Source organism: Podarcis erhardii, assembly GCF_964252035.2.
Source record: "Podarcis erhardii genome assembly, chromosome: 15".
NCBI lineage: Eukaryota > Metazoa > Chordata > Lepidosauria > Squamata > Lacertidae > Podarcis > Podarcis erhardii.
The window spans coordinates 834987-856281 of NC_138505.1; the positions used below are offsets into that span (position 1 = coordinate 834987).

The 21295-nt window shown below is 51.0% G+C and overlaps 3 protein-coding genes across 7 annotated transcripts in view; 1 reads left to right on the plus strand and 2 right to left on the minus strand.

Moving 5' to 3' along the window:
• Positions 1–21295, plus strand: part of MRPL24 (mitochondrial ribosomal protein L24) — a 291126-nt gene that overhangs the window by 133388 nt on the left and 136443 nt on the right. The gene's annotated exons all lie outside the window — the stretch shown is intronic.
• Positions 1473–13670, minus strand: PEX19 (peroxisomal biogenesis factor 19). Its single transcript, XM_081841332.1, has 8 exons — positions 13557–13670; positions 10855–10964; positions 9617–9782; positions 6110–6195; positions 4613–4774; positions 3375–3551; positions 3236–3280; positions 1473–2660 (listed from the first exon to the last, which is right to left on the minus strand). The coding sequence occupies exons 1-8, from the start codon at positions 13627–13629 to the stop codon at positions 2574–2576; spliced, it is 906 nt and encodes a 301-aa protein (XP_081697458.1). The 5' UTR covers positions 13630–13670; the 3' UTR covers positions 1473–2573.
• The window catches only part of ARHGEF11 (Rho guanine nucleotide exchange factor 11), a 64823-nt gene continuing 62059 nt past the window's right edge, over positions 18532–21295 (minus strand). For all 5 annotated transcript variants that reach the window (XM_081840813.1, XM_081840815.1, XM_081840816.1 and 2 more), the window contains 2 exons: positions 20844–21036; positions 18532–20062 (listed from right to left, as the gene is read on the minus strand). In XM_081840813.1, the coding sequence (XP_081696939.1) occupies positions 20016–20062; positions 20844–21036 (240 nt within the window). In that variant the 3' untranslated portion in view covers positions 18532–20015. The remainder of the gene's footprint in view (positions 20063–20843; positions 21037–21295) is intronic.

Sequence of the window (21295 nt, forward strand, 5' to 3'; positions counted from 1 at the left end):
CAGGTTGCCTCATGTGGCAGAGAGTTCCATAGTTCAACTCTGGGTTGTTTCAAGGAGGACTTTCTGTTATTTGCCTCGCATTCAGATTCACAGAATATCCATGGAGGCGCAGGTCCATTCTGTGTCCAGGGCAGCTGTTTACCATCTGGTACGCAGGATGAGACCCTCCCTGCCCGCAGACTGTCTGGCCAGAGTGGTGCATGCTCTGGTTATCTCTCGCTTGGAGTACTGCAATGCGCTCTACGTGGGGCTACCTTGGAAGGTGACCCGGAAACTACAACTAGTCCAGAATGCAGCAGCTAGACTGGTGACTGGGAGCGGCTGCCGAGACCACATAACACCAGTTCTGAGAGATCTGCATTGGCTCCCAGTACGTTTCTGAGCACAATTCAAAGTGTTGGTGCTGACCTTGAAAGCCCTAAATGGCCTCAGCCCAGTATACCTGAAGGAGCATCTCCACCCCCATCATCCAGCTTGGAAACTGAGGTCCAGCTCTGAGGTCCTTCTGGCGGTTCCCTCATTGCGAGAAGTGAGGTTACAGGGAACCAGGCAGAGGGCTTTCTTGGTGGTGGCACCTGCCCTGTGGAACAGCCTCCCACCAGATGTCAAAGAGAAGAACAACTACCAAACTTTTGGAAGACATCTGAAGGCAGCCCTGTTTCGGGAAGTTTTTAATGACGGAGGTTTTAATGTATTTTTAATCTTTTGTTGGAAGCCTCCCAGAGTGGCTGGGGAAGCCCAGCCAGATGGGCAGGGTATAAATAATAAATTATTGTTATTATTCCAGAGTTACAAGAGGGAGAGGAAAAGCGTTCTCTCTCCCCTTTCTCCATGCCAGGCATAATTTTATAAACTTTTATCATGCTGCCTATGACTCACCTTTTCTCTAAACTAAAACTTTTATCTACACTATAATTTCCCAAACACTTCAGCCTTTCCTCACGGAGGGCTCACTCCTTCCTGTGATCATTTTGCTGCCCATTTTCTGAAACTTTTCCAGCTCTACCCTCTCCTTTTGGAGGTGAGGCAACCAGAATTGGGCACAGTATTGCAAATGCGGCTGCACCACAGATTTGTATGTAGGAAAACTTGTCAAAATATCAACAAAATCGAAAGTTTTACAACAAAATGTACGTAATAAAATTACGGGTTTTGAATGCTAAGGGTTGTTTAATGTATATATCGAAAGCCGTGTTTTCTTTTCCAGACATGGACGTCTGCATTCAATGTCAAGAAGATCAATATCCAAACCGTGGCCAGGAGTTTGCCTATGTCTGCTCTACCCCTGGATCGCATGAACCTTGTCTAGCTCTGCAACATCGCCTGCGGAGGTGAGTCTAGCATCATCCGGCTCTTAAAGCCGGGAGGAAAAGGAGGAGGGAATATTATTCTCACACAAAACAGGGTGTCCGGAGTAACCTTTGACTTCTCTCTCTACACAAACACAGTGCTTCATCAAAAGAAAACGCAGGGAGGTCCAGGATCAGCTCTTTCACCTTTATTTTTAATAATTATCCTTACACACACACACACACACCCCTCCCTCTGAGGTTCTGCCCGTCTCAGGAAGGAGAGCAGACATCAAAGCCCAGAACCCACCCCACCAGTCCTGGCAGGGATGAGGATGGCGTCCCCCCCCCCCGACTGACCTCTCCTGGCGTTCTCTCTGGCCAAGCCCAAGTTCCCGGGGGCCCAGAGATGGAGGGGCATCAAGAGAGGGGCAGTGTTAACCAGAGGGGCAGGGAGGGTTAGTACTGAAAAGTGGGGAGAGAGGGCACCCAGCAGCTGTTTGGGGCAGGGACGTTTTCAATGCCTCCATTTAAATCAGTGCTTTCTGAAAATCGCCTCAGCCAGGCATCCCCATTGGGGCTCAGGTGGGGCCGCTGGACGCTCCCTCTTCCTCCCTGCCAGGTGCGGAGGGGATCCTGCTCCAGCGGCAACACTTCTTACGTGGCCCAACACCGTCACAGAACTTCGAAGGAGCGGCGCCGGCCGGCTTCCAAAAGGCAGATTCCAGGGAACCCCAGGCAAAAAAAGGAGGACCTGCTGTTACTGAGAACTGCAGGCCTAAGACGGTGGCCCGTTGGCGGGATAGTCTCCTTCTCTGACCCCCCCCCCAGCATCCCCCCCTCACCTGCCTGGCTCCCTCAAGAGCCAACCAGGGGAGCAATTGACACACACACACACATGGCGGCTGAGCTCAATCTGTGAGTCGGTCCAGGGCAGGGAAGGAAAAGGAAAGGAGTGGGGGGGGTGTCTCTTGCACCCCCGCATACACACACACACCCCAGGACCCCAGAGATGGCAGCAGCATGTCCATTTACATCCCTTGAGACTTTCTGAAAGCCTCTAACTTGTATCATCCTATTTGGATTTTTTCTTATAAAGTTCCCCCGCACACATACGTATTAACACAGTCAGCCCAGCCCCTTTTAGGCACCTGGTGATTGAAGAAAACCAAAATAAAAGGAGGTGGGGAGGGGGAGAGAGTCAGCCCCCCCAACCCCGGACACAGTAACGCCCCTCCGGGGACGCTTTTGTCGCGTTCCTCCCGGTCCGCTCGCTCTGTGGGGTCACATTATCTGGCACTGGTCTCCTCCTCCCGAGCTGGCTGCGTCTGGCAGGTTCATTCCCTCCAGGTCGAAGTTCAGGCCGGGGGGCTGCGGGAGGAAGAAGACGGAGAGAAGGGGGAGATTAGCCGGGACCCCTGCATTGCAGGGGGTTGGAATAGATGATCCGCAGCTGTCCCTCACAACTGTACGGTTCTATGGACTATTTCCTGTTGTGCCGGAGGGCAGGACGTTAACCAACAAACTGCAAGAAAGGAGATTCTGACTAAACCTCAGGAAGAGCCGTTGGGCAGAGGAATGGGCCCTGTCTGAATGCTGGTTCTCCTTCGCTGGAGATTTCCAAGCAGAGGTTTGTTGGCCAGGGATGCTTTCGCCGCGATTCCGGGGGGTTGGACTACATGGCCCTGAGGGATCCCTTCCAACACCACAATTCTTTGATTGGCTTGCAGGAAGGAAAGGTGTGGGCAGAATTAAGAAGGGAGCTGTGGTCCAGCTACATCTGGAGGAATGAAGGAAGGGAATGCCGGCGAGACGGGAGAAGGAGAGAGAGAGAGAGAGAGAGAGAGAGAGAAAGAAAGAAAGAAAGAAAGAAAGAAAGAAAGAAAGAAAGAAAGAAAGAAAGAAAGAAAGAAAAGGGTCACCATCTGCCCCCGGCCCAAACTCACCGATTCTCCTGCCAGTTCCTTGGGGGGGTGGCCGAGGTCTTGGAGCTGGAAGGCAGACAAAACAGGCAGCGGCATCAGCAAGGAAACCATGGCAGGGGGCTCAATTTCCTGCCCTCCGTGCCCTCTCCCCCTTACCCACCTGCTGCATGAGGTCCAGGACCATCTCAAAGCGGGCCTTGTGCTCTGTGTCGCCGTCGGTGGGCAGCTCGGCCTCAAACTGCTCACAGATCCTGCCCATGATGCTGTGCTGCTCCTGGTACTTCTCGAACTGCTCCTGTGGCAGGGAGTCTCGGTGGCTCTGCAGCCACTCCGGGTACTGGGGGAGGAAAAGAGGGGAGGGTGGGCCAGGCTGCTCCTACATGGACCGTAGGAAGCTCGATTTGGGCTCATCTTCTTCAGGACTGTCTACACCAGGGGTAGGCAACCTAAGGCCCGGGGGCCAGATCCGAGCCTATCACCTTCTAAATCCAGCCTGTGGACGGTCTGGGAATCAGCATGTTTTTACATGCGTAGAATGTGTCCTTTTATTTAAAATGCATCTCTGGGTTATGTGTGGGGCATAGGAATTCGTTCATTTCCCCCCCAAAAAATATAGTCTGGCCCACCACATGGTCTGAGGGACGGTGGACTGGCCCACGGCTGAAAAAGGTTGCTGACCCCTGGTCTACACCAAGTGGGTCTCCAGGGTTTCAGATGGGTATCTCTCGGACACCCACACCTGGAGAAGCACTGAACCCGGGCCCTTCTGCTTGCTCTTTATCACTGAGCGATAGCCCTTTCCACTAAAAGTGAAGCAGGTCCCTAGTCCTCATGGTTCAAAAGGTAAAGGTAAAGGGACCCCTGACCGTTAGGTCCAGTCATGAACGACTCTGGGGTTGCGGCGCTCATCTCGCTTTACTGGCCGAGGGAGCCGGCGTACAGCTTCCGGGTCATGTGGCCAGCAGGACTAAGCCGCTTCTGGCAAACCAGAGCAGCGCACGGAAACGCCGTTTACCTTCCCGCCGGAGCGGTACCTATTTATCTACTTGCACTTTGAGGTGCTTTCGAACTGCTAGGTTGGCAGGAGCAGGGACCGAGTAATGGGAGCTCACCCCGTCGCAGGGATTTGAACCGCCGACCTTCTGATCAGCAAGTCCTAGGCTCTGCGGTTTAACCCACAGTGCCACCCACGTCCCTCCTCATGGTTCTAGTCTTGTTTTTTCCAGGAATGTAGGGAGCAGCCTTACACTGAGTTAAGACCCTTGAGCCCACCTGCGCTCCTCTCCCACCCATCCTGCCTAGGATGCCAGGGGCTGATCCTGGGACCTTCTGCATTCATGGCAGCTGTTCTGCCATTGGGCTACGCCCCCCCCCCCATGGTGGGCCCTTCCCCCTTACCTTCTCGGTGATCTCCTTCAGGGAGGGGTAGAGCACGTCTTTCGACAGCAGGTTCTGCATGATGCTTTGCATGATGGGCAGAAGGCTCCCTTCGCCGTCTCCTTCCTCCAAGCCGAGGCCTTCCATGGTCTTTGCAAGCTCCTCTTCGGAGACGCTGGAGTTCTGCGGGAGAAGGAAGGGGGGACGGCTGTTAAGGAGGCCGGGCGAGGAAGCCAACGTCTTCACGGCAGGAAAAGGCAAGCGGTGGCCTCCAGCCCCGCCGGCTACGTTCTAAGTCCACTGCCCCATAGGAGGCTACCAACTCGGACGGCATGAAAAGAGGATCAGACAAATTCATGGAGGAAGGGAGGATCCTGCTCTGGGGGTTTGCCTTGACAGAGTGGGGCATGCTCTGGTTATCTCCCGCTTGGACTACTGCAATGCGCTCTCCATGGGGCTACCATTGAAGGTGACTTGGAAACTGCAATTAATCCAGAATGTGGGAGCCAGGCTGGGGACTGGGAGCGGCCGCCGAGACCACATAACACCAGTCCTGAAAGATCTGCATTGGCTCCCAGTACGTTTCCGAGCACAATTCAAAGTGTTGGTGCTGACCTTGAAAGCCCTAAACCAGGCACAGGCAAACTCGGCCCTCCAGATGTTTTGGGACTACAACTCCCATCATCCCTAGCTAACAGGATCAGTGGTCAGGGATGATGGGAGTTGTAGTCCCAAAACATCTGGAGGCCGCGTTTGCCTATGCTTGCCCTAAATGGTCTCAGCCAAGTAGACCTGAAGGAGTGTCTCCACCCTCATCATTCAACCCGGACACTGAGGTCCAGTGCTGAGGGCCTTCTGGCGGTTCCCTCCCTGCGAAAAATGAGGTTACAGGGAACGAGACAAAGGGCCTTATCGGTGGTGATGTCCACCCTGTGGAACGCCCTCCCATCAGATGTCAAAGTAATAAACAACTATTTTACTTTTAAAAGACAACTGAAGGCGACCCTGTTTAGGGAAGTTTTTAATGTCTGACGCTGTATTGTTTTTAATATTCGGTTGGAAGCCACCCAGATGTGCGGGGTAGAAATAAATTATTATTATTATTATTATTATTATTATTATTATTATTATTTCTCAAAAGTGGCCAGCTGGGAGCCCAAGTGGGACCCTGAGCACAACAGCAGCTCCGCAGTTCCCCGCCACCTGTTATTCTGTGGTAGATTGCTCTTGGACATGGATGTTTTGCTATCACAGCAGACCTCCGCATGGCGATCCTGGCCTTCTGGATCAGGCCAGCGTCCCATCTAGTCCCAGGCTCCTGTTCTCACAGCAGCCAAACCGAATGCCCCAAAGGGAATCCCGCAAGCGGGCCCTGGGTGCAAGAGAAGCAGCAGCAGTTAGAGCAGCAACTGGGACAGACGTCGACGAAATGGGGTCTGCAGAGTGGACCCGCCGCTGGAAACACAGAGGAAGCATTTCGGAGAAACCAGGGAGGCAGAAAGGGGTTCAGGGGTTTACCTGGAGGTCGTCTGCGTTCTTTGCCAAGCCGCTGAGCGTCTCTTTCAGGCAGGAAGTGAACTCCTGCTGGGAGCTGGAGTCGCTTCCTGCAAAAAAGCGAGGGAGAAAAGTGTTTAAGAGACCCCGGAAGAGGAAAATGCATTTGGTTTTCAAATGAAAAAATATTTCTGTATTTAGACCATTTCTACACCACTTAATAAGTTTTCCTAAATATATAAATCTCTTAAGTGGTGCACGAAAACCTAAAGCGATGACTAACAACTTGAACGACAAATGTTACAAAAATATAAAGCCACACACACATTTATATACGTAATTCCTGAGAAAGTTGAAGCAGTTTTAATCTGATCTGATATTTCAACTTATGTAAGTTTTAAAGCACTGTCGTGATTTTCTTCTTGATTTTACTGTTTTATCTTTTTGGTAAATCGCTTTGAGGGTTGTCGTTTGTTTACACAATCAAGCACTGTATAATTTTTACGAAATAAATAACCCAGCGTCAGTTCCTTCCGCTTCTGACACACCTGCCCTCTCAGCCTCTTTGCTCTCACCCAGGAGCCTGAAAAGGGATGCAACCTCACTGCTCCCCCTGTCTTTGTTTTGAAAGGGCACCAGAAATCCTGCAACGGGAATTTGGAGAACGCAAGGGCCTGAGACTCGCTTGAGGGAAGAAGGGGTTCCCACAAAACATCCATGAGCTGCCATGGCAAAGGTCGCGATTCTGTGCTGAGTTGCCCTGGTGCCCCAAATCCATCCGTCGGAAAAGTTGCTTGAAGTCGGGCAACACTGGCATTCTGAACTTGCCAGGGGTAAGAGCCATTGGATAGTGGAGCAGGCAACCTCGGAAGGTGGTGGGCGAGATCTCTTTCAGAGGCTGGATGGGCATCGTGCCAGGGAACCTTTAGCTGTGATTCCAACTGTAAAAGTAAAGGTAAAGGGACCCCTGACCGTTAGGTCCAGTCGTGGCCGATTCTGGGGTTGCGGCGCTCATCTTGCTTTACTGGCCGAGGGAGCCGGCGTACAGCTTCCGGGTCATGTGGCCAGCAGGACTAAGCCGCTTCTGGCGAACCAGAGCAGCACACGGAAACGCTGTTTACCTTCCCGCCAGAGCGGTACCTATTTATCTACTTGCACTTTGACACGCTTTCGAACTGCTAGGTTGGCAGGAGCAGGGACCGAGCAACGGGGATTTGAACCGCTGACCTTCTGATCGGCAAGTCCTAGGCTCTGTGGTTTAACCCACACCGCCACCTGTGTCCCCACATACAGTTCTGCAATTCTACGTGTAGCAACAACAGCAGCAGTTCTCCGGGCCAAATTCTGTGCGACTGCCATAAAACTTAGGGAACAAGCTGTACTCCCCAAATGATTAAGGTTTTAAATGACAATTTTAGGTTCTATTTTAGTGATCAAGATTTAATGTATATTTTTAACTGCCACTATATCCAAATTGTCTCTGTTATACCCAATTGCAATTCAATGTATTCCTGCTGTGTTTTGTGATTTTCCTGATATTGTAAGTGAGCCAGAACTGGTCTGTGGCCATAATAATAAAATTCATTCATTCATTCAAATTCAGCTGTCCTTCGCTGGAGGTTTTTAAGAAGAAGTTAGAAGCCCACACAGCATTTTCAAAGCAACACCAGTTTGAACTCATGCAGGTTAGAAAATGCATGGATCTCTTTGGGGCAGTGAGGTATTTTTAGCTAACCAGTGGGAGTCCGTGTGTGTGTGTGTGTGTGTGTGTGTGTGTGTGTGTTTTGAAGAGCATTCGTTTCAAAGAGCCCCTTTCAAAGTGTCAGTTTTAACACATATTTTTTATTTAAGTAACAGCATAGCGGTAAGATCTCTTGATTGATGTAAAGCAGCATGAAAGGTGCTGGGTCTAATGTTCAGATGGAGGCCCCTTCGCTTTGCTTCATAAATGTGTGATGCTTAGGGTGGGTGGGAAAGCACCCCCTCATTTATTCTGAGAAGCGCGGAAGTCTTCGTTTTGAGAAGGACGGGGTGTGAGCATGGGCTCCTGTCCTCCAGAGATGGCGGCACTGCACATTTTGGGATGTTGTCTCAGGGAATTGTGGAGCTGGAAGGGAGCCCCAGGGCTCATCTAGTCCAGCCCCCTGCAATGCAGGAATTCCAGCTCAAACATCCCTGACAGATGGCCGTCCAACCTCTGCTTAAAAACCTCCAAGGAAGGAGAGTCCGCAACCTTCAAGGGAGACCATTCCACTGTGGAACAGCTCTTACTGTCAGAGAGTTCTTTCTGATGTTTAGTCAGTATCTCCTTTCTTGAAACTTGAAGCCATGGGTGCGAGTCCAGCCCTCCAGAGCAGGAGAAAAGAAGCATGTTCCCTTCTCCATGTGACAGCCCTTAAGATATCTGTTCTCCAGGCTAAGCTGTCAGGAGCTTGTCCTACACTCGAGTAAGACCCTGGCAGAGACACATGCCCAACTGGCATGTTCTCTCCCTCCTGGTCAATCGTTCGGGAGCTTCAAAAGCTTTCTTCAGCCTGAACATCAGAGCGACCGATGGCAACAGAGACCGGCACACTTAGGGATCCGCAGAGTTTGCGCATTTCGCGTGACAGACCTCAGCAACTCAGCATTTTGGCTAATCTGCTCTCTCGAGCATCAGACAGCAAAGAGAAAAAGAACAAAGGACAATAGTCCCTCTTTTTCTTTTCTTTTTTTACCATCGACAATAGTCCCTCTTCACGGAACACAGCAAAACTAACATCCTGACTCCATCACTTCCCACTCGGTGGAGTCAAAACATATACCATCATGTGATAAAGAACAATCCCATAACTGCCATCACGGAGTAGGAATTCTAACATCCGCAGCTCCCTCAACCATTCCTTGGCTTCCAGACCCTTGACCGTCTCAGTCACCCTCCTCTGCACATGCTCCATCTTTTCAAAATCCTCCTCCAATGGAGGTGCCCAGAACTGGACACTGGACTCCAGGAGGGGTCTGACCAAGGCAGAATAGAGCGGGACTATCACTTCCCTTGGGACGCGGGTGGCGCTGTGGGTTAAACGACAGAGCCTGGGACTTGCCGATCAGAAGGCCGGTGGTTCGAATCCTTGCGACGGGGTGAGCTCCCGTTGCTCGGTCCCTGCTCCTGCCCACCTAGCAGTTCATAAGCAAGTGCAAGCAGATAAATAGGTACCACTCCAGCGGGAAGGTAAACGGTGTTTCCGTGCACTGCTCTGGTTCGCCAGAAGCGGCTTAGTCCTGCTGGCCACATGACCCGGAAGCTGTACGCCGGCTCCCTCGGCCAATAAAGCGAGATGAGCACCGCAACCCCAGAGTCGGTCACAACTGGACCTAATGGTCAGGGGTCCCTTTACCTTTTTATCCCTTCCCTTGATCTGGGCACTAGACTCTTCTCTTTCTAGAAATGTCCAGCTGGAGAGAGCAAGTTCAGACCCTGCCTGGCTTTCCGCTAAGAAGAGGGGCGAAGAAAGAGGAGCTCAAGAAACTCCCCAAAAGCAACTCGCTCACCGACTCTGCCTGCTGCTTCGGAGAGCTTCTGGAACTGCTCCACCAAGTGGGGTTCCTCCTCAGCCAACTCCTTCATGGCCTTCTCAAACTCGGCAGTGGCCTGGGAGGCCAGTTCGCTATCGAAGAGGTCCTGGAAGAACTTCTCCTGTGAGGCAAAGAGGGAATCCTGGGAAGAGAAAAAGCAAAATGGGTGAGACAAGCAGTGGGGCTCAGCCCCCCCTGGATTTAAGCAGACGGAAGCCCTGAGTCTTGCCCTGACCGACCAACAGGAATAGCCCACCAAACATTTGCCTAGGCAGCTGGCTAAGTCCAGGAGCAAAAGGAAAATAAATAAATCTGTTCTTAAGAACTTTCCTGTCCTTTACTAAGAAACCAGAAGCATTTTTACTTGGCATTGTAGGGGAGAATATTAACAGACAGGATTATAAACTGTTTTTATATGCAACAACAGCAGCAAGAATATTTATTGGCACAAGAATGGAAGCAAGAAGAATTACTGACGAAAGAAGAATGGCAAATGAAATTAATGGATTATGCAGAATTAGATAAATTAACAGGAAGGATTCGAAACCTGCGGGATCAGAGATTCTTAGAGGACTGGAGTAAATATTTGAACTATTTGAAAAGCAATTGTGATACACAGATTACGATACACAGATTATTATTAGGAGGACTGCAAAAAGTTCTGTAAGGAGGGCTTTGAAATATTGCAAGGAAGACTTTGATAAGAATTATTAGATAAGGACGATTAAAAGTAATAGAGAAATTAAGAAATGCAGAACAAGTGATAAAGAACGGAAAATCTTTAGAGGTTGTTGACGGAAGTCTAAATTACTGTATAAGATAAGAAGTTATGTTAAATGGTTGTTCGAACTTATATGTTAAAAAATTAATAAATAGATATATAAATATAAAATAAGAACTTTCCTGTCCACTTGCCTGGAAACAAAACTCACTCGCAAGGAGAGCAAGGCAAGGAGCTATTTAGAAGCTCAAATCAGCACCACGCTCGGCCCTCTCTGACATCTGACCCCTGATCAAGAAGCTATAGGCTGTTTCAGCAACGGGGAGAAGAAGCCAGGGGCGGTCAGAGGTCCTGTCCCTGTGCGACTCTCTCCCCTTGCCGAGCCAAGACCCCCAAGGCCCATCTCCTTGGGAGCAAGGGGGCTGCCCTCTCTCCCCCAGCTGCCCCACACACCCCCACGTTCCCAGGGGGGCACTCAGGTCCCCTGCCCTACCTTGGCAGCATCTCCAGGCGATTTCTCAGAGACGCTACCGTCCCCAACGGAGGCAGTTGAAGGGGGCGGCGATGGGACTGGCTTGGCCTTATCAAAGTCATCGAGGGCACCTAGAGGAGGGGAGAGAAAGAAGAGTGATGATGCAAGGCGGCCGGGGGGGGGCATTATTGAAACAGCCGCCCCCTCCCGAGGGAGCAGACGTGAGCAGGTACCACCTCCCCTAAATCCAGAAGGCAAGAGAGGGGTTTCTTTGCTGGGGGGGCCCAGGGTGGGATTTACCCAAGGAAAAGGCACCTTCTGGGGGCTTCCCAGCACACAATGGGGCACGAAGACCCCCCCCACCCCGGTGTTTCCCAAAGGGGGCGATGTCACTCCCGGGGGGGGGCGTTGAATAAAAATAAGGGAGTGGTGGAAGAATAAAATTTTGAACAACTGTTTGCACACATTTCATCTGTTGCATAATGATGCTGACTGATGTAACATAAAGTCACAGTGATTATTTTCCAAATAAACACACAAAATGCAAGATATAACCGATCAGTCCGCCGAATGTTGCCACGTTTTGATAAATAATGCTATAATTTCAAGCTCCAAGGTGCCTTATTTACAACATCTTTCTTTACTACATTGCAGGACGTAGGTGGAAATATAGATACATAAAAGAGCGCAGATTTGTCACGGCTGCATTTCTCTCTTCACTTACAGTAGGCAAATTTAATCCGCTTCCAACCTGCTCCTTAAACCGCCCAGATCCTGAGCAGAATCTCTTTTCCAGACTCCACCTTGGAAGGAAGGAGCGAGTGCGAGGAGGCGACGTTGTGGGAAGAGGGGACACGGAGGCCAGGATCCTGCCCCTATTGAGCTCAAGGCAGATCCTGGCTCCAGTGTGCCTAAGCAAAAGCGGGTTTTTTAAAAGACTGGAGAGCCCAAATGTTCAATTTGGCAGGGCTGCCAAATGACAGAAAATCTGCAACGATCCTCTCTCTAAAGTCCTTACGAAAGGAGATAAAAGTTCAAAACAGTGATGCAACTGAAAGAGAAAACCACCTCCAGACTCTTGCCTCACCCAAGAGGATCACGTTGCCAGCGTTGTGTTGAGCAACAACAACAATCCGTGCTGAATAGGGGCGCTGGATGAGGTCCTGGGAAAGGCCCGGGTTCAGATCTTGCCACTCCGCCAGGGAGGAGTGTGGCCGCTGCCTTTCAATCTCACAAGGTTGTCGTGGGGATTAAAGTGGGGGGTGGGGGGCAACGCACACCACCTTGGGGGAAAGGGGGGTCAAAATGTGCCCCACAGCAAAACACGCATCGTAATATTATTATTTTTTGGCTATTTATGTATTGATTCATAAAATCGATATACCACTGATGGTGTTAATTGATCCTCATAAAGAGCAAAACAATAAAGTTATCGGGGAAAACAGTTAAAAACAGCTGTTGGAAACATTCAAAAAATAATTAAAATCAACCATAAGCTAAAAATCAAGACACATGTAAACATTCCGCCTATCTGGATAGTCTTGTTTAAACAAAAATGTGTTTAGCAGGCGCTGTAAAGAGCAGAGCAAAGGCCCCTGTCAAGAGGCAGGGAGTTCCACAGGGTGGCTGCCAACACACTAAGATGCTGGTTTCTTAGGGATGCAGAATGGGTGCCGTACGGCACCTGCACCAGTGCCAGCTCTGCAGATTGTGTTGATTTAGCAGAGTGGGCGTTTATGGCGTAAGATGATCCCTGGTCCTAAGCTGCTAAGGGCTGATATTGTAATATCCTGAATTTGTCAGGGCAGCAAGAAAGGGCGAGACACAAACGTCAGAAAATGCACTTGTGTGCGCCAGGGGAGCCCCCAGGGTTAGGGTTAGGGTTAGGGTCCTGAGCCAGCCCATGCAGAAGCCCTAGACCTGTGGAGTCGCAAGGGACCCCCAGAGGTCATCCAGCCCAACCCGCAGCAATGCAGGAATCTCAGCTCAATCTTACATGGCAGAGGGCCATGCAACCTCTGCTTTAAAAGGGGGAGTGCGTCATGTGAGGACGGGGAAGGGGGCACCGTGCCCAGCCATGGGGGTCTCTATCCACTCCGCCAAGAGGGCATTTATTTTAATTTGGGGAGGTGGGGCAGGGTTTCGACTCTTCCTTCCTGCTGGGACACGTTATAAGAGACCTTCCCACGTGCACAAACACACATATACAGGCTTCTAAGCAGGGATATATGAAGGGGGGGGCAGAAATAAGCAGTATATGGGGCAGCCCCTTTGAAGGAGAAATATGGGGAGAGTTTCTTTAAACGCCCCCGCAGCGGGGATTCTCTTTGGGATGTGTGAACAGGGGAGGCATGGGGGGGGTCAACCCCCGTGTCAGACACTTTGGGGGGAAGGTGGGGAATGGAGGGGGAGCCTCTCCCCCCACCTACACGCAGCTGCCCCCCCAAACCAGCCGGGCAGGCCTGGCAGGCGGCAGCCCCAAGGTCAAGGTCCTTTGCGGGGAGGGCCTTTCTTTTTCTCCCTGCCCCCCTGTGGGGTGGGGCAGACCCAGACCCTTCTCACCCCACGGCCTGACACGCGTGTCGCGACCCTGATCGTGTGAACGGGGGTGGGGGGAGGGAGGGAGGGAAGAGGGCAGTTTCGGGCGGGGCTTGGCTTTGCGTGTGGCTTGGAGGTGGGTCCCCCTCTGCCCCCCACCACCCCGGGGTCTCCCCCTCCCTTACTCTCGAGTAGCTCCTCCAGCTCCGCGTCCTGCGGCTGCGGCTGCGGCTGCTCTTGCGGGTCGGGCGCCGCCATGTCTGCCGGGAGGGAGGCGGGGAAGCCGGGCAGGGAAGCCGCGACGGGCGGAGCCAGCCGGAGCCTCGCCTTCCCTTCCGCTCCTCCGCCGGGATCGGGGCCCTTCCGCTTCGGCGCGGAGCCCAATGGGTCTACTCTGAGCAGGGCTCAGCTTCTCCTGGCGAGAATTTGTGCATAGGTGGGGTTTTTTTTGGGGGGGGGGAGTGTTTGCCCCTCCAGCAGATCTCATGCACATGCAGCCCACTACCAGAATCAGCACCATCCCTTTTGTGATTTGTCCCCGCAAAACACTTCATCACAGTTTCTTCCTATCTATTCAAAGGGCCTCTGCTGCACGATACCAAATGTAAGAATTCACTGATCAATGTATCTCTGTACTGGCTCACTGGGAAACTTCAGAAATTCCTATAAACATGTGAGCTCAGCTCCTCAGCAGCCCCTCTGCCTGAGGGACAATCCCTGGCATCCTGATACCTGAGTGCCAGACAGGTAGCCATTCCAGAAATAACAAACCCAGATGAAGACAAAAGGGTGGGATGAACTGGGCTGGGAAACAGGGAAATGTAAAGATCTCTTTTGTTCCACTTGATGGGTGTTTGGTGGAGGGCAAGGAGAACCATGGGGCAGGGTCCAGGATGCTCAGATTCCGGCCACCAGACCTCCCCTTTCATGATGTAGCCATGATGTATTAGTGATGTAGTTTGGGGGTGTAACATGGGGATTAAAGGTCAAGGGACCCCTGACCATTAGGTCCAGTTGTGGCCGGCTCTGGGGTTGCGGCGCTCATCTCACTTTATTGGCCGAAGGAGCCGGCGCACAGCTTCCGGGTCATGTGGCCAGCAGGACTAAGCCGCTTCTGGCGAACCAGAGCAGCACACGGAAACGCCGTTCACCTTCCCGCCGGAGCGGTACCTATTTATCTACTTGCACTTTGACATGCTTTCCAACTGCTAGGTTGGCAGGAGCAGGGACCGAGCAACGGGAGCTCACCCCGTCGTGGGGATTCGAACCGCTGACCTTCTGATCGGCAAGTCCTAGGCTCTGTGGTTCAACCCACAGCGCCACCCGTGTCCCCAACATTGGGATTAGCAGCTAACAAAAGTTGGGGGGCTCTTTTGTTCGGGGCTTCCATCTTGTTCCACCTGGTGGCAGGTGGGAGTCCTGTCGCCACAGTCTTCAATCAAGACCAAGCCTCCTGGCTGCTGTTTTGCTCTTGTATTCCTGGCTGGTATCCTTGTTCTTTTTGTCCAAGGGAGCCCTCAGATTTCTCCGTTAACAAGCCAAAGATGATTATAATGGGAAGGAATCATAGTTTGGAAGGGACCCCCCAAAGGGCATCTAGCCCAACCCGCTGCAAGCGTAGGGGTCGCAGCTGAAGGATCCGCTTGGGCCGAGAGATGAACCCCCTGGAGGCACCCAGAGGGAAGGATCTGTGTCTCCCCAGGGTGCAAGTCCCTTCTGCAAGGCGGGCGAAAGGGGGAGTTGGGATGCAAAACACACTCATTATCAGGAAAGCCTCAGCTGGGAGAGGAGGGTCAAAAAACCCCAGGACGCCTTTGAACCCAGGGCATCTCCCCTCCCTTCCTTTGCATTTCTTCCAAGGAGCTCAGATCAAAATGAGTAGATAACAGCAAAGGCTGCTAGGTTCCTAGCTGGGGCAATCAGAATAAGGGCCACTCACTGACTGCTGATTCAGGACTTTAAATTGTGCTCTTATATCAAATTTCCTTTTCTGCTATACTGTAATGTTTTACTGTTGCTATGGCCATTAGCTATTGCTAATGAAGTTTAGATAAACAGATAACTTATTTATTACGGTCGGAGACCAGCTAATAAAACACACTTGGGGGCTTTATCTTATCTCAGGCAGATCACATCTTGTTTGAATCATGTTTGCATGACGCTTCTCCCTTCCAACACTCATGGAACAACCGTACTGCGCAACTGGCCAGAGGAGCAGGTCCTCCTCTGAAATTATTCTTCTCATCTTCCTCTAAGGAGCTCAGGGAAGTTCTGGTGGTTGCATTATATCAGGCATGTCCAAAGTCCATTTCAGGGGCCTAATCCGGCCCATCGGTCGCTTGAATCTGGCCCCTGTGGCAGTTTATTTCCTGGGGTAAAATCCTAAAAAAAACCTCAAGAACTTCAATCCTAAAAAAGAGGTCAACAACAATAATTATGTGGTTTTAGCAGAAAAGATATAAAGGATTAAGTAAAAATGAATTGGTGAAAGAAGAGAATGTAAAATCACAATATATTAAGATAAATTATTAAGATAAAAACAAAGCTGGAAAGGATTTGCTGAAATATCTAACTGAATTAGAATACAAAAATGGGAGGTGTGAGGAGGTCAAGGAAGTAAGTGAATGAATGCAAGGGATGTAAAGGTTTGATCTGTTTTTTTTCAATTGTTTGTATTTTTTCTGTCTTTTTTAATTTTCTTTTTTCTTTTTGTAATCTTTAAAATTTGAATAAATATTATATATATATAAAAAAGAGGTCAACAACTTTGGTCGGCCCCCATGGCCCTTCCCTTCATCACATCTGGCCCTCTGAAAAAAGTTTGGATGCCACGGCTTAGATATTCCCAGCTGGGACCTTCCTCCTCCTCCCCCTTTGTCCAAGGTGTCTTCATCACCATCTTCCATCTTCATCAGCTCAGGGGGGAGTAGAGGGGCTCCCCCCCCGCCTTTGGGCACCCTGAGCTGCATGTTTTTAGGGACCCCCCCCCCTCCTGGTGGGACGATGGAAGGAATCACGATGGAAAACCCATTTTGTTGCTGTTCCTTTTCGGCGCCCTACGACCCGCCTCGCCGAGAGAGCCCCCTGGAAGACTGCTTTGGCAATGGGCGGCCCACCCTGCGGGGGTGGCGGGGGGGGGGCCTGGGAGAACAGACCAGGGTGCTGCCAAGGCTTGGTTGCCACGGCAACTGCGGCCCACTACTCAGGCCAAAGCCTGAGCCCAGTTTTGAGGGGGCTGCCCCTGGTCTCCGAAGAGGGGGCTGTCACCTGCTCCCCCCCAAAAGTGGGCACGGAGCTCCCAGACCCCCTCCTCAAATCTCTCCCCTCCAGGGAGACCCTCTCACTTCATCCCTTACAGCGGATCTCAACCTGTGGGTCCCCAGATGGACTACAACTCCCATCATCCATGAGCTCTGGCCTTGCTAGCTATAATTATATAATAATAATTTATTATTTGTACCCCACCCATCTGGCTGGGTTTCCCCAGCCACTCTGGGCGGCTTCCAACAAAGACAAAAAATACACTAAAATGTCACACATTAAAAGCTTCCCTAAACAGGGCTGCCTTCAGATGTCTTCTAAAAGTCAGATAGTTGTTTATTTCCTTGACATCTGATGGGAGGGCGTTCCACAAGGAGGGCACCACCACCAAGAAGGCCCTCTGCCTGGTTTCCTGTAACATGGCTTCTCGCAGTGAGGGAACCGCCAGAAGGACCTCGGAGCTGGACCTCAGTGTCCAGGCAGAATGATGGGGGGTGGATTTGGTGCCTTAAGAGAGAATATAAATGATTTACAGGTGGTACTTGACACCAGTCAAGCTTGCAAAAATTCATCATTTGCCCGATAATAAATGTTGGAAATGTAAAGAGACTGAAGGAACATTCTTTCACCTTTGGTGGACGTGCCCAAAGATTAAGACCTTCTGGGAGATGATCTATAACGAAATGAAAAAGGTATTTAAATATACCTTCCTGAAGAAACCAGAGGCCTTTCTCTTGGGCGTGGTCGGCCAATTGGTGTCAAAGAAGGACAGAACTTTCTTTATGTATGCCACAACAGCAGCAAGAATACTTATTGCAAAGTATTGGAAGACACAAGATCTACCCACCCAGGAAGAATGGCAGATGAAGGTGATGGAGTACATGGAACTGGCTGAGATGACTGGCAGAATCCGAGACCAAGGAGAAGAGTTGGTGGAAGAAGAGTGGAAGAAATTTAAAGTTTATCTTCAAAAATATTGCAAAATTAAGGATTGTTAGAAAGATGTTGGGAAAAGGAAATTATGTGGTTTTAGTAGAAATGACATAAAGGATTAAGTAAAAATGAGTTGGTGAAAGAGAGAATGTAAAATTATAGTATATTAAGACAAATTATTAAGATAAAATAAGGTTGGAAGGATTTGCTGAAACAACAAATTGAATTAGAATACAAAAATGGGAGGTGTGAGGTGGTCAAGGAAATAAGTGAATGTAAGCAAGTGATGTACAGGTTTGATTTGTTTTTTTATCTTTTTTCTTCTGTTTTCTGGTTTTTGATGATGTTTTTTATTATTATTGATTGTTATTATTTTCTTTTTTTTCCTGTAATCTTTAAAACCTTAATAAAAATTTATTTAAAAAAAAAAGAATTGTGCTCGGAAAGTTAGCGGTGATGTGAGTTGTAGTTCAACAACATCTACTGGTTGAGAAAGGTTGCAAGTTATGACTCTTCATAATAGTCCATTACACCCACTTTAAGGCCCCCCCCCCCAGTTAGGGACCCCACTCCCACCTCCCATATCCTGCAGTCTGAACCTCAGTTGCCCAACATGCATTTCCGGCCCCCTCCCTCTCACTGCAGTCCCATTGCACCCCCAACCCTCTCCCCATTCAAGCCAGGTCTGCCCCCCACCCTCATTGTCAGGGATATTCCCTCCCCTCAAGCAGATGCCCACCGAAAGACCCCCCCAAAAAACAGGGGTCCCTCCCTGGCACTCCACCCCCACCAGAACAACCCCTAAAGAGCTCCCTCTCTCTTAGAGGCCTTATATCGCTTGTCCCCCCCCCCCACTTCACACTTGGAGCCAAAGGCATCGGATGGGGGGGGGTCTGTTTCTGTCCTTTCAGCCCCTCCAGTTTCCTCTGCTCCATTTTTGGTAAAAGGAAAAAATCCGCACAGACGGGAGGTCAAATAATATTTTACTTTGCCCCCCACTTTTCTTAAAAAACAAAAAAACAAAAACCACAAACCTTTACCATCGGAAGGAAGAAAATAAAATTGGCTTTTAGCGGATTGAACAGCAAACAGTCTGGCATCTTATTTTTTTTTAAACATATATATATATCTATATATATATCTATATATAATCTTCTATGCCTCATCCACCTGTTTCAGCAAGCGGGGGGGGGGGTTGCGAGGGACTTGCAGCTGGAGCCAGGCCCCCCCCCCCAGGAATCTGCACGGCCCGGCCAGGCGGGGGTGGGGGGTCGTGGTTGGGGGGTGGCAAGCCTGAGAACCAAGAGGGGTCATCTGCCCTCTGCTCCAGCCCAAACGGCGACTGCACCGTGGCAAAGCCAGAGCGGCCGCGGGAGGAAAGGGCGACTGGGGAGGGGGGGCAGATTGTCGTAGCACCAGCAGGCGCCCCCACTCCAAATAAAACAGCAGGAGGACAGTATTTGCAAAGCAGGCAGCTGGCCTGGGTGCCCCCACAGCTCAGCCCTTGCCCACCTCTCGTGAAGCGAGTGCCAGCACGGAAGACAGCGGGGCTTGTGGGGCGCAGGGCAGCCATTCTGCCCTGAGAAGGTTTGGGGTGGGGGGCACAGGGAGGGGGGGGCGTTGCCTGCCTGATCCCTTTGGGCTGCTGCTGTCGCTGTCACGCCCTGAGAGTTGCAGTGGTCTTTGCTGCCCCCCACCAACCCAGTCTGGGCTACGGGGGTCGTGGGCCTTTCTGATCTTCTTCTAGATATCCGTCAGGGTATGGAGGCATATCTTTTTAAAAAAACCAACAACTTTCTCATATATTTACAATAACTCAATGCATATACATACATATTTATATCAAATAAGGTCTGGAAGCAGCTGGGAAATCTCTCCAGAGGGGACGGGGTCTTCCTCACCGTGGAGAGAAAAACAAAAATAAACAAAATGGAAAAAAGTGCAATTATACAGAATATATTTCCAGCTTTCATGTACATTGGAAAAGCCAGTCTGTGGGGCACATATGCAGGTGTGCATATGTACGCGATTGATTCAGCGGTTGGGGGGGGAGCAAATGGAAGCTACCCCCTACCCAAAATGGAAGAGACATGCAGGCAGAGAGAGAGAGAGAAGCGGGGGCTCTCTCCACCTTAAGCCCCCCCCAAAAAACACCCTCTGGGAGCTTGGCTGTCCCTCCTGGGAAGCCCCTTGACGGGGAGATCTCCACAGATATTCTTTTTTTCCAGGGTTCAAATTAATCCAGCATGTGCTTCCCAGGGATTCCAGTTTTCCTTCTGCTCCATCGCAGGTCTTGCTGCTTCTCACGCTGGCCGCTACAGGACCCCCGCCCCCTCCTCAGTTCAACCCAGAGACCCCCAAAGTGGGCAGGGAAGAGGAGGGGGCGGCGATCTGCCCGCGAGCAAGTCCGCCCGCTGCCTTCAGTCCGTCCAGGTGCAAAATGCCCCTTCCTAAAGGGTCACCTCCTGGGGGCTGTCTTCAGAAAGGGAGATCTGGCCTGGAAGGGAGAGAGAAAGGGGGGGGGGGACACTTTAATAACAACAACAACAACAACAACAACAACAACAATTTATTATTTGTACCCCGGCCACCTGGCTGGGTTTCCCCAGCCACTCTAGGCGGCTTCTGACAAAGATTAAAAATACATCAAAATGTCACACATTAAAAACTTCCCTCAACAGGGCTGCCTTCAGATGTTTTCTAAATGTCAGGTACAGTGGTACCTCGGGTTAAGAACTTAATTCGTTCCGGAGGTCTGTTCTTAACCTGAAACTGTTCTTAACCTGAGGTACCACTTTAGCTAATGGAGCCTGCCACCACTGTGTGATTTCTGTTCTCATCCTGAAGGAAAATTCTTAACACAACGTACTATTTCTGGGTTAGCGGAGTCTGTAACCTGAAGCGTATATAACCCGAGATATCACTGTAGTCGTTTATCTCTTTGACATCTGAGGGGAGGGCGTTCCACAGGGTGGGTGCCACCACCGAGATGGCCCTCTGCCTGGTTCCCTGTAACCTCACTTCTCGCACTGAGAGAACCACCAGAAGGCCCTCGGATCTGGACCTCAGTGTCCGGGCAGAACGATGGGCGTGGAGACGCTCCTTCAGGTCTACTGGACCAAGGCTGTTTAGGGCTTTCAAGGTCAGCACCAACACTCTGAAGAGCCGCCAAGCCCAGCAGGAGTATCGCCCCCTCAGGAGGAGAGGGGCCGGGGAGCCTGCAGGTGGAGAGAGGTGTCCGCAGCAAAAGAGGAGGGGGCAAACGGGGGGATTCTTACCCAATGCAGATGCTGCCTCCGCCGGAGACTGTGGGGAGGGCAGAAGGTCCTCATCGCTGGCTCTGGAGACTCGGCGGCTGCCCGGTGGTGGTTGGCTCAGATCCGGCGGCACGCAGCCCACCGGCGTGGAACTGTCTGTGGTAGAGCCGCCACTCAGGGATTGCAGCAGTTCCTGGTGGGCCTTCTCAACATCCTAAAGGTAAAGGGACCCCTGACCATTAGGTCCAGTCATGGCTGACTCTGGGGTTGCAGCGCTCATCTCGCTTTACTGGCCGAGGGAGCCGGCGTACAGCTTCCGGGTCATGTGGCTAGCAGGACTAAGCCGCTTCTGGCGAACCAGAGCAGCGCACGGAAACACCATTTACCTTCCCACTGGTGCGGTACCTATTTATCTACTTGCACTGGTGTGCTTTCGGACTGCTAGGTTGGCAGGAGCAGGGACCGAGCAACGG